Raw genomic sequence first — 16023 nt, forward strand, 5'->3', positions numbered from 1 at the left:
AATAATATTTGAAAGGTATTCTTCATCGTCATGGATTTTTGGATAATTACGAGTTGCGTTAGTAATATTTGAAATCACGACGAGCTTCTAGTAATCCTTCCGCTGTAACTAAAGCACTAACTTTCCACTAATTTAAATTCGTTATACTATTAGTTTTTGTAATTGAATCAAGTCCACTCGACGACGGGACAAAGTTTAAGAAAGTTCATTCTCGGTTCGTGTCTCTTTATCAAAGAGGATTACTCGTAGACTGAAATATTGGCTCGGACAATTCTCTTGCATACTTCGCAAATTGGTCATTTGAAATTAGTCCCTATTGTCGCAAATCTTCTTTCGCGTAATTTATCGGTACTGAAGAAAAAAAAAAAAGATAGCTCCTGCCGTTTGTAACATTGTTGTCGCTGGTAAGATGTAACGAGGAGAAGACTTTTCTTATCGTGGTTCTCTCTTTTCGCGAACAGTATGAAATTTTTTCCACCGTTCGAAATAACGTGTGGTCGAGTTTAGTCGAACGAAGACGTTGGGAATAAGTGGAACAGTTTTTAAAATACGTTTCTCAGCATTGTTGCGACCACTGCAGTGGAAAACAGTGTTCGAAATACGTTATGTTCGTAGGTAGCAAACAGCGAAGCGAGAAACTGGAACGAGCCACATAATATGTATGTCAGGGTTACGAGGCGAGAGAAATGAAAAAGGATTGAAAGGTAATTTTATCGATTTCATTCGTTGACCATTGCTGCATTTTCCATCGCGGCAGCAGTTCCAATTGTGCATTTCCTGGATAAATTTTCGTTAATTCCGAATCGTATATCCCGTAAAGCGACCGCAGAACTTGCACGCGATGCATCCGCGAAACTTTCGGCCTGTCCGTTCACTGGTAAACAAAATAACGAGGTGGAAAAAAAATATTTTTAAACTTTTCCCATTCGTTGATGTCCGCTCGTGCGTAACTTTTTCGTACGTTTCGTGTTTAAATTACATATCGGGAATTTTGTACGCTCAATTATTAATTACTTTATGCACACTTTTACGCTCTCGATGGTAGCTAATTCCTTAATATATTCCGAAACTTTAACGTTAATTAAGGTCGATCCGTTGGCGCTGAAATACAGAATTATGCAATTTAAAAGAGCATCGTATTATTACTCCGATACGTAACATTGTACGTTGTAATTATCTTATGATAAACTAAGTTGTTGCAGGAGTAAATTGCACGTTGCGAATTACCCGGATTTAAAAAAGTGGTAAATAAATAAACACGAGCGGTTAATACGAAGATTTAAAAGGGAAATGGAAAATATTATTCGTTATTAATTGTTTTCGTTACAGTTGGAATGAAATTTGAAACGCCAACATTTTCATATAAAATTTATCGCGAAACTTCGCGGACGAACAATTACTCAAACGTACCGCGGACAAAGTAATTAAAATTGTTATTTATTTGATTACGAAATAAATGTAATTTTTTAATCGATTCGAGCACTTTAACTTATTACATTTGTATCGGTGAAAAATAAAGGTATTGTCGATAGCTGTTCAAAGTACAGGCCTCACGAAGCATTGAACCAACTTTCTGTAATTATTCCATTAAAATGAAATGCTTCCAACGTAAGGATTAATTTACCAGGGAACGAACGCGAACGGGAAATATCGGGACAATTGAACGGAAATATGTACGAAATATGTTAATCTGGTAACGGTAGTTTTTCTTCGAGTATTCTAAAAGCGGAAGGAACGAGGAGAGGTCGACTCTTGAATTAGAAATAGAGGCAGTGAGTAGCCGAAGTTACTTACTTATTTAATCCGTCCAGATTGAGTATTCCAATTTCACCGAAGAAGTCCCCGGCTTTCATGGTAGTTAAAACTCGGCCCGTTTCGCTAATCACCTCTAAAATTCCGTCCGCAATTATGAACATTTCCCTGGCCACTTCACCCTTTCGGCATATCGAGTCGCCGGGCGTGAATATATAAGCCTTCATCTTTAAGACGAGGTCGTGCAGGAACTCGGGTTGGCATTCCTGAAAAATACAGAGCGAAAGAATTGGCTACGATTCGTTTCTTTCTGAACTTCGTCGTTCGGATTCTACGTTTCTTTTCAACGATGTATCGGTCTCGCGAAGAATTAATTTGAAATTGTATCATCGTTATACGTAACTTGAAGTGGTCATACGATATTAAATTCACAACCGGTAAGTTAGACCGAGCACCTCCGCGACAGTCAATCCTGGGATTTATGAGCCCAGGAGGATTCATTAAAAAGTCCATGCGCTTAACTCGCGACAGATATATTGGGTTGTTCGGAAAGTAATTTCGTTCTCCGAAATGGAGAATATATAATTCGATAAAATGTTTGTACACCGAAACGAAACGATTCCTTCCGAACAACCGAATATTTTATCTTTCGGAATAATTATTTTTCGTAACACTCGTAAGTTGTCGGCGAAGAGCGAATAGATTACAGTTTGTACGAATTCGGAATATTCCACGTGACGTGATAACTGGTCCTCAGGGTGTTATACACACAGTTTTGAAGTGGTAAGATTAGGTAGATAGGATCTTAGTCGCTTAGGGCACTCTGTGAAGTATCTGTCGGCTGGTAAGATTTGATCCTTGGAACGTGGACGGATATGAATACTCGTGTACTCTTTTGTTTATACGGATTCTATTCCTCGATGTTTATTATATTAGAACTCAGATCTTGTAATTATATATATATAATGAAACGTTAACGTTTCGTAAAGAATATAAATTGGTACAATTGTATTCATAGATTGAATATATAATTTTTTTAAAGAAGTGTCGTTGCATTCTTTTCGAAACAAGAATATTGCCATTTTATCATTTATCTATGTCTACTTTTACATTCGATTTGTTGCGAGTTCAATCTGTTGTTTCATTTTCTTGCGAGTTAGCGTCACACACGATATGAAATACCGATCTCGTAAGAAACCAGTGGTCTTCTAGTGCACCCTACGTTCAAGAGCAGTAACTTTGCGAACTATATTCAACCCAACCAAATGCCATTACTTGCACGCTCAGGATTGTCCTTCTTACGAGCACAACTCTTGCAGCCCGAGGAGACACCGAGCTCGTATTTTCTACAAACGTTTTCTTATTTCTAAATAATAATATCGTCAGATACTCAGAACCCTTCCACGAGAATGCTTGAATTATACGAAGACCTATTCAGCTCTTCGAATGCGAAACAGCGACGGATTATCTGCTTTGAAAGTACCGTTAACATTTGAAAATTATAATTAAATGGAATTTCTTGGACCTCGGAACTCCCAGAATCTGCGAAATTGTACCACTTCCTTCACGATCGTGTTCTCTCGTACAAAGTATTGAAATTAGCTTCAAAGTCTTGTTGAAATTTAGCTTGAAATTTGAAATTCGAATTCGTGGAATTTCTCGAAAGTGACGTCACGATTCCCAGCATTAGTCGCACTTTGAATGTTCGAAGAAAGAAGAAATTCTACGAGGAGAAGCAACAGTGATGTTTAATTTTCGATATTTTTCTTTTTCTTAAAACGTGTTACTTCACGAACGACAATCCGTCCTCGTCACGGGTAAACGCGATCGTTACAGTGTATAACATTAATAAGTAGTAGCAATAATAGTAATAATTTTAGTAACAGTACCAACGATACTAGTGATACTTTTCTATTATTGCAAAAGACTTGGGGCTCGGCGAAGTACATTTCGAGAAACGTTGTTTCAATGTTTAGGGGTGTTTGAAATTGTGGGGTTTCGGGTGGGAGAATTATCGGAAGTCCAGGTGTTGCCGGGGTCTCGAGATGCAGGATCCACGTAGTCCCGATGTCTCTGGAGCTTTAGGATATGGAACTATCGGGAGACGACTCGTCCAATGAGAACAGGTCCGTATTGTGTCTAACGAGCTCAGTGTCGTTTCTACCGAGTGCTACAAATCGGGTGGTTGTTTCCACGAGTACAGAGTCATTACTATCTTATCCTGGGACCGCGAGCGTCTTTCTATTGTATTCCACGAGTTAGGGATCGTCCGAATCGTTACCCAAGGGAGTAGAATTTGTCTCGAAAGCGTATCACGATATCGGGCTCCCCTCTGTTGCGCCATATGTATTCAGGATCGTCTCTATGGTGCCACGTTGGTTCGTGGTTGTCCATATCTCGTCTCGGTAGGTCGGTATCGTTTCTAGGTAGCCCTACAAATCCGAGATCACGAATATCACTGCTACGTATCGAGGGTCACTGTCCCACGGGACTGGAGTCATTCCTATTAAACCTTCGATGTCTGTTGTCGTTTCCATCGTGTTATAACTGTTTCAGATTGTTCTTAAACGCGGCAGAAAAGTCTCTGTAGGTTTTAGATCACTCCAAACGATAAAACAATTGTTCTTCAATTCAATCAAACGATCGATGTTTAGACAGATGTTTTCACAGTTGGATATTCAACGTTGTTAAAATGTTCTGTTAGGGAGGAGAGATCGATTTGTTCGTAGAATTTACGATAAGTTTCCTTGAAAAACGATGAAAAAATTGTATAGAATTTCACGTGTGTTCTCATCTACGTGAATGTACAATACATCGATACGATGTATCAATGAAAGGGTATTCGAAATTCTTGACTAACGAGTTGCTTTCGTAACATTGTACTCGAATCTGTGAAACATGAATATTTACATCTGTTGCGATTTATTGTCGCAACGCAGCACCGAATATTTCGGTTGTGTCTGAATTTCGCTGCGCGAATGTGATATTTTCTGTCCTAGAGCGATAGGCAGCAAAACAATAAATTTTTACCGATTTCCTGTCAGTGACGGATCTATTGTAACACTTGTTTCTCTCTGTCAAGATCAGATATGACGTTTAATTTTATAGCGTTTTTTTTTACAATATCGTAAAATCGAACGCTTTTGTCTTGCGCGTGTATAGGATTTTATAAACGAAGGAGCCTTACAATGAAACTGGTCGATTGTTCTTTTAAATTCGTGTTTCGATTCATTTTTACACTGTCATTTTTGTTCTCGGAACGCGGTGAATAACGAAATCTTCAAATTATCGAGTGTACAGTTTTGTAATCTTATTAAAAAAAAAAAAGGTATACGCCAGATTAAATTCAAAAACAGTCTTTGGCTATACGCGATTATGTACGAGTCGTAAAATAAAATTAAATATTGTATCGAAGTAACTAAGGCTGACAAGATTTTAATTACTTTATAACAATGATACTAATAATATATACGTATAAAAGTTACACAATTCATAAAATAAAATTAAATATCGCATCAAAATGACTAAGACTGAAAATATTTTTCGGCTAATACGTTACACATCCCTCTTATTGTAGCGTTAAGCGGATGTAGAGTGGTAGCCTTGAGGAAGAAATATACCCACTTCGTTTAAGTAACGATACATTCCATGGGATAGAATATTTTCACGCATGTTGACCACTATAATCCTGCACGCAAAGTGACTGAAATTAGCAACCCTCTTATTGATTCCTTGACGACGACCTTGTGGTTTCTGGTCTCGTACGCGATATTGAGAGGAGAGTTTCTCAGAGCATATTAACGGATGCTTGTCACCGTCAAAGGTACAGTACAGAGGCACATACGCTCGAGCCTGTTAAGTATAAATAATTATCGGAAAGTCAGGTGTGACGTAATTCATTCAGGTAAGCAATCCCTCCGTTTCCCTTTTTTCCTTGGATATTGTCGTCTTGTATGTTTTTTCTTCTCTGCTCGCGAGATTACACTCTGTCATTCAACAAGTTAAACGTTGATAAAAAATAAATTGCACGTCCTTTGTTTCTTTTAAGTTTGATGGATACTTGGCAATTGTGTCACAAGGAAACATAGTGGCGAGACAGAAACGAAAAACCCAAAACTATGATAAGAGATCGATTAAGTATCGTAAATGTGGTAATTTTGGTGCGGTAAGTTGGTCCGAATGTTGTTGGAATCTAAACAAACTACGAGTACAGATATTTAGCGCGAACCACTATCCAGACTGAATGCAGAATGAAGTACAATTCAGTAATCGTCTATACGAAACAGGGGTTGTTCCATTGTGTTAAACACGAGGTGCACTCAGCGCAAGTAACTGCACAAGCTAACTGTCTTGAACTGTTAAGTTATACCTAACCCAACTCCCCCTTTTGATATTGTTCCAAGTGATTACCATCGTTTCCAAAGTCTGGAGAATCTTTCACCAAGATTTATAAAATTACTCTCACGAGGTGAGGACATCGTGGACAACGATAGAGCGTAGATCAGTGATAAGAAAAAAAGGTTTTCGCTATTTTCTAAAACACTAAAGTGTTCACAGGTCTCGACGTAAACGTTCTTCCACTCTTGGACAAAATTTCGTCGAACGTTCTCCACGGAATGTTAATCTCGCCGTATTAAATCGATCGAATTATACAATTGGAAGATTCGATCGGTTATGCAACGTCGAGGGTCGATCGATCGAATAATTCCGTTTGGAAGATTTCTTTTTATAATTTCTCGCCAAGCTTTGGTCGTCGAGCGCGAAACGAGAGTAAATCTTAAGTGGGATTGAAAACGAGCTTCTTTTTATATTTCCTCTCCTCGCCTCTTTTCCCAGAGTCTGCCGAAGATGGCGCGGGATCGCCTCGGGATAATGGAAATTCTTCGGATATTATTTCCACGATGATGCCTGAAGTTCTTTTTTCTCCCGATGGAAGATTCCCGATCTCGTTTTCGAGGGGCTTCTCGCGTCGTTCCGCGGTTTCTCGGCCGCGTCCGAGACCACGACGAGCCCCGTACTCGCGATAAACGAGCGGTTTTTGCAACGGACACGTTCCAAGAACTGAAAAAAATCCTCGTACCGCGTCTTACGCCGTTAGACGTTTCCCACGTCGGCCGCTTTTTCCGAATCTAGGACGATTCGTGATATTTTAGTCGCATTCGCGGTGTAATACACAGATTAGATCGCGGTGTAATACACAGACCTCGAGGAGGACCGCGAGCCTCCAGTGAAACACCTCGACGGACCTTTCGTATTTCGCGTTGTTCGCGTTAAACGAGACCACCGGCACGTGGAAAAGAAGTTTCGCGATTTGATATTTAAGCGAGGGACCGCGTTCGAACCGCGTTATTAGGCCGTCTCGACACCCGTGAACAACATTTATTTCTCTTTCGGCCGCGCGAAGGTACAAACAAAGCTGTACAACGAGTTAAGTAAAAATGTTGAAGCGCGAGAAGAGCAATCTCGGAATGGGGGAAGATTTAAGACCCGGACGAGAGAAATATTTATCAAAATGTCGGAGTACAGGCCGACGAGGAAAGTGGAGTGGAAGAATTTAGGGGTGGGTAATATTCACGAAGATGGACAAATTGTTTCCAATCTTTTTCTCACGTTTATTTATAATAATTTAATATTTTGGTATTCTTTCAACTGAAGTATACGTAGACAATTTATGCCTCCTTGTTCCGACGGAAAATATTCTCGATATTTTTTCTATCACAGATTGTTAAAATTTTTCCCAAAGTGGACTATAGAAATATGCGTAACGCAATTAACCATCCATTATCTGCTAAAATCGATTATTTCATCGATTCTTCTAACTTTAATACACATTAAAAGCAAAAAGAACACAGGAAAATTTACACCACGTAAATTCCCATTACCTTCGAACGAAACGAAAATTTCGAAATTTTTTTCGATAGGCAATCGTCGTCCGACGCAATTATTTCATCGTGTGATTCTACGAGGGCCGTTATCGGTGTGCAATTTACAGCACCCAGGACGAATTAAATTACAATTTGCATGATTCAGCGCGGTCGTCAAAATTCGTTGCACGAATCACTTTCCGTTGCGCGTGTAATGCGGAGTGTCCGGAACTTTTACAGTTTCCGCAGCTAACACTCGCGCTCGTGTACAATGAAGTTCGTCGGTTTCCATGTTTCATGGTCCTCCGTTGGAAGTTTAGCTTCGAGAGCGTCTGCTTTGCACAGGTGTCACGTTGCGACGGATTTTTTGTTTTTTTTTTTTCTTTTTTTGTTTTACCACGCGTGCGTGCGCGCAGCGCTCTCGTTTTTCGCTGGAAAGTGTTCCACGTGAGAGAGTACGGAACTCTGGAAATTCTGGAACTACTCGGAAACCTCGAACACCGGCTGTCCGCGAAACACGTGCAGCCGTGCATTCATTGTTCAATGTGTCGTTCGATAGTGATTTCTTCTTGACGAGTTCAATTCTTCAAAGTGGTACCAATCGATCCCAGTAATCCGAGTAGCAATTTTACAATTGTACGATAAACGAACGAGAAAAATTATCGGTGAATCGTTATCATAAAGTACAAGTAGGAATTATAATCGTATTTATGAAACTTATTTATGAAACGAAGTAACTTTAGTTTTAATATTTAGAGTATTTTCTTAGGTCGATCTTTAGACAAGGTGACAATAATAGCTGGTGTATAATATACTAGTGTTGCATTGATATTAAAATATTGAACCGTTTCAATCAATAGGACGTACGCTATATTTTGTAAGTATCGAATAACAAATACCGCTACACGTGCCTTTATTTTATATGCAGAAATTGATTTCGCTTACACCATCGTTTATAATCGGAACAAACTATTGTACTTTGAAGTGGGCTCTCGACGAAGGTTCAAAATGTTACGTAATAATACACACTTGACTCGAGTGCTATCAAAATGAGTTGTTTTTAAACGAGAGACTTTGATTAATCAGGTCTCGATTTTATGGATTTCCGATTATCTGCGATCGTATTGTTCGAAGTATTCTCTTATCCGATCTATCAATTTGTACAGCGTGTTCCACTTAAGCAGTTTTTCTTCGTCAAACCGAAGCTGTTTTCCCCCGACACTATTAAAGATGGCTTATAGGTCAGGCTTAACAATAAAGTCGATACTCGACTTTTATGCCATTCTGTGCACGGTTTCTTTTTTACATCGTCTAATAAAAATATTATGCTTAACAATGTTTCCATTTCTTCGTAATGAATAACATTACAGCACCGTTACCGTGACACAGATTATCGTCGAATATCGCAAAGCGTTTTCTACAAAGTCTACCGTGCCAAAAAATGTCTTGTGACGTAACGTGTCTTCAATATACCTGATCTCTGTATTTGTTCAGTCAACTATACCGTGTTTAACTTCTTTAATCGTTCGACTGTTGTTTGTGGAATGGTGCCAGTTGCGAACCGTTTGTTCCCACATGTTCTTCACTTCGTTTCGCAATACTAGATATTTCTTGATTTATATCGTACACATGCACTATTAGTTGCAATTTTATCGGGTCGCAACATTTACGGTTTCGTTCGACTTTCTATTTTGTCAAGAATCATTACATCGTGCCATTTCGTATCGTTTAAAAAAATACGCTCGATATCGTTCTCCAATAAATACGTACCGTTCAAAGAATCAGATTATTTCATTTCACGAACAAACCTCGCGCCACGAGAAATGCTGGATCGGTATAATTCAGAGGTGCCGTTACGAATCGTCTTTGCGTATCCGATTCGTGGCAATGTTTCTTGCAAATCTCACGATATGTTGTATTCGCCGAAAAGAAATATGGATTTCAACTTCGGGAAACGTTTCGTGATATATATTATTGGGTAGATTGTGCCGTTCAATTCGTGTCGAGAAGTTTTATGATACTTCGTCGTAAGTTCGTAATCGTGGCGAAACTTCTGAATTTCTCGTAGAAAGCATTGCGGTCTCTCGTACGTTCCACTGCGGATGTCCTGAATACCGTTTACCGAGACCGATGCTGATAATCATTCGAAGTGTTCTATTCGTTTATGCACCGTGGTTATTTCAATGGACGCGTAGAAATTGTGAAAACAATACGCGAAAAGAGTACGAGGTCTGATCCAATAATTTTGCGTTTCGAAGAAATTCAACGTCGTTTCTTATCGTTTCGCGATAAGAATTACGATTAGTTATTCTTTCGCGTTGCGGGTTAAGTTTGAGAATCGATATCGTCGGATCGGTTACCTCGATACTTTTGGCAATCTCGACAATTGCGAGACAATCGAGCTTCGTTTTGTTTCCAATCATCGAGGTTCTACCGTGTCCTACGATATTTATCGAGTAAGTTATCGTCGCGACCGGAAAGCGGTTTATTCGATCGTGAATAGAACTACGGAAAAAAAAAGAAAAAAAAAAGAAACATGGAAATTATTGTGTCCCGAATCTAACGAGAACGCTTTAAACGAAATCAATATCGATTGAGAAGAACATTTGACAGAACTGGGTTTGACCTCGCTTTCCTGCAGACTCCGCAGTTTATTATTAGTTTCGTTAAAATTAAATTCACTCTTATAAGTAGAAACGCTGCGGTTTCGGCCTGCTATTTACGCTTCAATCGCGATAACTTGTGACTTCACTGTTTCGAAATGAGTTTAAGTCGCCCTTGCTTATTTTAAGACTTCCTGCAACCATAATACTTTCGTAAAGTGCATTTAAAGTGCATTGGTGGCAATGGTGAAGTCGTATTTAGAGTTATTCAAATTTAACCGATGCAATTCCGCAAAGTTCATTTACTAGCTTGCAGCGTATTTAAGTACCAGGTGAATGTAATTCTTTCTCTCGTTAAAAAGAGTTACAATGCTTCTACGTAAGATATTAAATTAAAATACATATCTTGTTTCTCTTTGGATTTTTTCAACCTTGTTGCGGCTTTCTTTGAGGATCATTTTTTTAATTACATTCATTTTTAACTCGAAGAAGAATCTTCAAATGAAAATTGTGCAGTTATTCGCGTTACTTGTGTGTGGTACTTGCTTAAATAGAATGACAAAGGTTAGTTAAGCACGTTGCGAGTAAATTCGGGTAGATTAAGTTCTAGAAAATGGAATCTTTCCTTTTACAAAGAAAAAGCTGGCTCCTGAATTAACCTGGAACGAAAATGGCTTGGAACGAGATGCATGGTCGTACATACATACATACATACATACATACATATATATCTACAAAACTGTATTCGGTAGTAGAGATCGATAACCAAAGTAAATTTATTGACTTCGACGGAGGAGCAAAAAACGCGTAAAATGGAAATGAAAATAACGTACGTCTTCCACCTACACGAGATTATTCATCGTTGAATATTTATGTCCATAATTTATTGAAAATAAATCCTAACGGATGAAAGCTTCGACGCTTGATTTAGTTTTTGGAAAATAGATCGTTTCCAAAGAAAACTCTGCCAAGAATTATTCAATTCAACCAGCGAAATCATTACTCCGGTTAAATTTCTGCTCTTGTTTTTAAAACACAAATATTGTATATTTATATTGTGATTTAATCATTTTCAAGAATTACTTAATAGATATTACCAGATAGGTTTTCCTTTTGAAATTTCGTAAATAAAATTTCACGATTGAAGACCATTTCTGTTTCTGAATAGAAAGACCAAGGAGCTATTGTGAAAAAAAAAAATGAACGATTAATTTACAAATTCTCTCTTTTTCCGTCAGTCGTGTCTTCGTGTATTATAAAATATGTTGTACTTAAAGTCACGCTTCATCGCGTAAAACGAAGTAACGCATTTCAGCGATGCAGAGGAATCTGATTTACTTCGGTCGTACTACATTAGTGGGATTTTTCATATTTTCTTTTCCGCCGCGTCCTCAACGAATTCCGATAATGTAACAATGTAATTCAACCGTGTAACGTTACACTCGCTCCTGGAAACGAATATTTTCGGTAGACGAACCGTATTCGACCCCTGAGTAGGATCAAACGAAGCAAAAAGTTTGCTGCTTTTATCATCGGAACGTTCGAACGTAAGTCGATCGCACGAAATTTGTATTTCAAATCAATGAAATATTCAACATCTACGTAATTAGCCATCGAAGATCAATCATTGATCGAATTACCGGTGAACGTCAGCGAATGATTACTTATTTCAGTCGTCGATCATCGTGATTATATAATTCATTTGTCGATCGTTTGTGCCAATGATTATTTCAATCTTCGAAAATTGTCGAGCGCCATTAATCATAAATTCATTTGTCAATCGTGTATGACGATTGGCCATCAATCGTTTAAATCGTAATCGTCGATCATTACTTGCGTTCAAATCTGTCCAATATTCCGTAGTGGTAATAACGAGTGGTAAAAGTGATTTCGTTTTCCAAAATGGAGAATGTACAATTTAGTAAAACGTTTATACGCTTTGAAAAAATCGTGTTTGATTATCACCGAAAAAAAAAGAACGATACGACTTTCCAATACTTCTATCTGTGCTTTAAATGGTTTGTCGGCGCGAGGATTACAGCACGTTCTGGAAAATTAGACTGTAGATCCTGTTTCGCGTAGGAAGCGAAATACTCGGTGGTGTTCGGTGTCTGAATACATTCTCTGCTTTGTATTGTGCTGCTTGGAGGAACACGCGTAGACATTCGAATACGGTGCAGCGTTGAAACCGGATGTCGGTGTAATATTCGTGATAATGGACGTATCAACGAGGCTAACCACGGAAGTTAACGATTTTTACGCAAAAACGAAGCCATATTTCTTTATCGCGAATAATTTGGCCGTACGAACCGAAATAAATTATTAGAAATTAATCGTGCGTTGTGTCTCTTCATTTATTTTCTTTTCGCGTCTTCGTACTTTCACTCGAAAAAAATTGTATTTCGTTTTCACCGAAAAAGAAAAAACGAAATGACTTTCCGAACGACCCAATATTTAAACGACGCTCGTTCCGCCACCTGTACGACTTTTGATTTTAGTTATCGATTATGTTCATTGGCAGATTCGATGACCGTTGGCACGGTTCATTGGTATATTTGAACTCGTACAATATACTGTGAGATTGAGAGCAAATCGAAGAGCAGAGGTTCCATCCGTGTCTGCGGTTAATTGCATCAGTGGCTGGACACGAGACGATTGAATTCGTGATCTGTCATAGCTCAAGGCTGAGTAGATTTCACGTTAAATCGATTCTGAAGTTTGACCAGTTTGTTCGGAAAGTCATGGGACGACAACCGTACATCGTTTGATTTTCTAATCGATTTTTCGTCTCTACTGTACGAAGCACGATTTTCTTTCCCTTAATCCTTTTCCTTTATTCGCACTAACGATTCTCACTTCAAATGTACATCACTTGCTGAACGAATCTGCACAATTCTTTTCGTCAATTTCGAGCACTGTAATCGGTTAAACCTTTACGAGCGATTCGGTAAGATTTTCATCGTTTAAGAGTCCATTTATTAATTTTTGATTCGGGTCCAACCTTAATCCTCGCCGAGCGAGATTTCAAAGACGCTCGACATTTTAGATTCATGAAAATCGTTTCATTTTCGACGACCTTTCATCGACTACTCTCGAGGGCTCACCGTTGGTAATCACTGGGTTTAATTTTTTCTATTAGTTTTTTTTTTGAAATCTCCTCCGTGTTTGGTACGTTCATTTTCCAGAGACAGATGTACGCGTGACGTGCGTACTTGCAACGATACATAACCAGCGTATCGAGTGTACAACATTTGTGGATTTATATTTGGAAAATTTCACGTGGTTGAAATTACTTTATCTCCTTGTAATTTGATTCTTTTGTCCATGATTATTTCTAGATTCAATTTCGAAGCAACGTTTGTCTACCGACGTGGAAATTGTTAAAATCAAGATCAAATATTAAGGTTGTACGCGATAGCGTTTTCTAGAGTGAATTTCTAGCACTCGAGTGAAATACGATCAAAGCTACTATATATCGGAACAATAAGATCGATCTTTCTTCTGTTTCCATTTGAAAGGTTTCCGTAACACTCCAGATAATGGAAAAAAGTTTCACTTCCGTGACATCGAGGTGTCCGCTGCGGGAACCTGTCTTATTGTAGGCTTGTAAAGTTCTCAGATGTTTCTCTTCCAATTATTGACACCTGCTGTCCTCCTTTCCCCCTTCTATCAACCTCGCGGAAGAATTCAAAGTGTTGTATAATCGACGTTCTGCGGTAAAACTCACGATACGATTATTTTATTACGTTCACTTATATTTTTTTCTTTAGGCAAGGCTTCGGATATCCGTCGTACGTGAAAAAGTGAATGTATATTCTTGGAATACGAAGAGGTAATTTTTCCAAATTGTCACAGAATTCTGCGTTTCGGTTCAAAGGAACGAAATATTTCGGTCATCCGTGTTCGCGTGATCCGAAATCTTGCGAAGTATTTTAGCAATCGCGCTGCGTACGAATCCCACGAATTTATTCGTACGAAAAATATGATTTACGATTAAGATACAATTTAGCCGCTTACTCGTAGCGACTCGCTCTGTTTACGTACACGATGCTAAAATGACGTCCGTGTTCACGTAATTTTAAATCTAGCGAAGTATTTTACCACTGCGTACAAATCCCACGAATTTATTCGTACGAAAAATACGATTTATCGTTAAAGTATAATTTACCTGGTTATTCGTAGTAATTAAAATTTTTTATGTCCACGATTGCACGCGTTGTATATTTATGCGTAAAAAGATACGCAAGAAGATTTCCTTGAGAAAATTCGTAGCTACTACCGCGTAATTTAAGAGTGTCAGTCTATTCGCGAAGGCAAGTGTTCGCTAAGATTCAGCAGTCGGTGCAATAAAAGCTTGCAAGGCGAGGTTTCACGCGGTGAGAACTTTTCTAGATCTTGTTAAATTTTTCTTTGTAACTGGTACCTTCGGCCGAGGAAAAAACGCATTATACTTGCAAACTTCGTTTACGCGTTTACTTAGCACCGCACGCCATTACGAGTGAAACAGAAGCTGTCGTATCTTCGGCTTCATTATAGCCCCGTAAAAAAACAATACGGAGTGTTGTGCCGGTACAACATTGTCGGGGAAACTTTTATCACTGCAGTGACGACGCGAAGCATAAAAACAAGAATCGCCAAGACTTTCGGCGACGTCTGGATTGAAAGACTTATTTCAAGTTTTATCGTATCGTCGTGTTCTTAAGAATTCCGCGAACTGTGCGAGGGTTGAATGAAAAATAATGCACGTACAACTTCGTAGCCAACGTGATATTACCGAGTGTAAGGATAAGAAAATATCCGATCGAAGTAGACGAGGAAATTAATCTTCGAACGAGATCTTTCGTTATATTTACTTTTCCACTTTATCTACGCCATTCGGTAGACATTTTTGCCAATGATGGACTAGTTCTTCGAGGCTGCTGTAAAAGGGTCGAAGATGTTTTATTTAACGAAATAACTGTATAAGAAACGAAGTTGCGGAGATCGAGGACTTTCAACGGTCGTAGGTAGAGAATTGAGAATTTATGAAAAAAAAGTTTCTATCGGGTCTGTGCACTGAAAGGTATATCATAATTCAATTGTTGGGATTGAACAGCGATCGAAAAGAAATGTTCAGCATCGATTGTCAGTATTTCATGGCAAGAGGGCTGGAAGGGAACCGTCTACCGCTACTTTCGAGCTAGAAATCTAATAAAGGAACATCAGATTTTGCTTTCCGAAAGAGTTGTGCAACGAGAAATGTGTAAAGTCTAGAATCGTATATGTTTCTTTTGACCCGAGTATATACTCTTATTGTATACCTATATTTTTAAATAGAGAATGTTCGAACATAAATGTTATTCGATACACTTGTGTCACGATTAGTAAATCTGACAGAGAAAGGAACTCGAACGAAAGGATTGTAAATACAAAAGCTGTATCAAAACTTGTATCGTTAACAATACGAACAATATGAATTATTAACGCAACGATTAATTTGTCGTTAGAAATTTGAAAAAGTAGAAATTCGATAATAAAAATATTCTCATGAGAGATCGAGGTCACTTATAAACAGATGACGATAATATTTTCCGTTTTCTATCTGTTTTGTACCGCTATCTGTGAAACATTATCTAGAATATTCAGTTGGTTTGTTCAAATATAATTAAATCATGTGTTCAACGAAATGACTGGAAACGTAACGTGGCCTGTGGTGTATGGTTTTCCAACTGAGCGATGGTCGCGAACGTGTTGGTAAACACATCTATTTCGCGATGGTCAAATTGTATCGAATCTGCCGGATTGTGTCGTTAAATATTAGTTGG

General features: G+C 38.5%; 1 protein-coding gene across 4 annotated transcripts in view; it reads right to left on the reverse strand.

The window, feature by feature from the left end:
- The window catches only part of LOC143153603 (uncharacterized), a 192440-nt gene that overhangs the window by 10803 nt on the left and 165614 nt on the right, over window positions 1-16023 (reverse strand). For all 4 annotated transcript variants that reach the window (XM_076325001.1, XM_076325000.1, XM_076325002.1 and 1 more), the window contains one exon: window positions 1795-2018. In XM_076325001.1, coding sequence (XP_076181116.1) covers window positions 1795-2018 — 224 coding nt within the window. The remainder of the gene's footprint in view (window positions 1-1794; window positions 2019-16023) is intronic.

This window comes from Ptiloglossa arizonensis, chromosome 13, assembly GCF_051014685.1.
Source record: "Ptiloglossa arizonensis isolate GNS036 chromosome 13, iyPtiAriz1_principal, whole genome shotgun sequence".
Classification (NCBI taxonomy): Eukaryota; Metazoa; Arthropoda; class Insecta; order Hymenoptera; family Colletidae; genus Ptiloglossa; species Ptiloglossa arizonensis.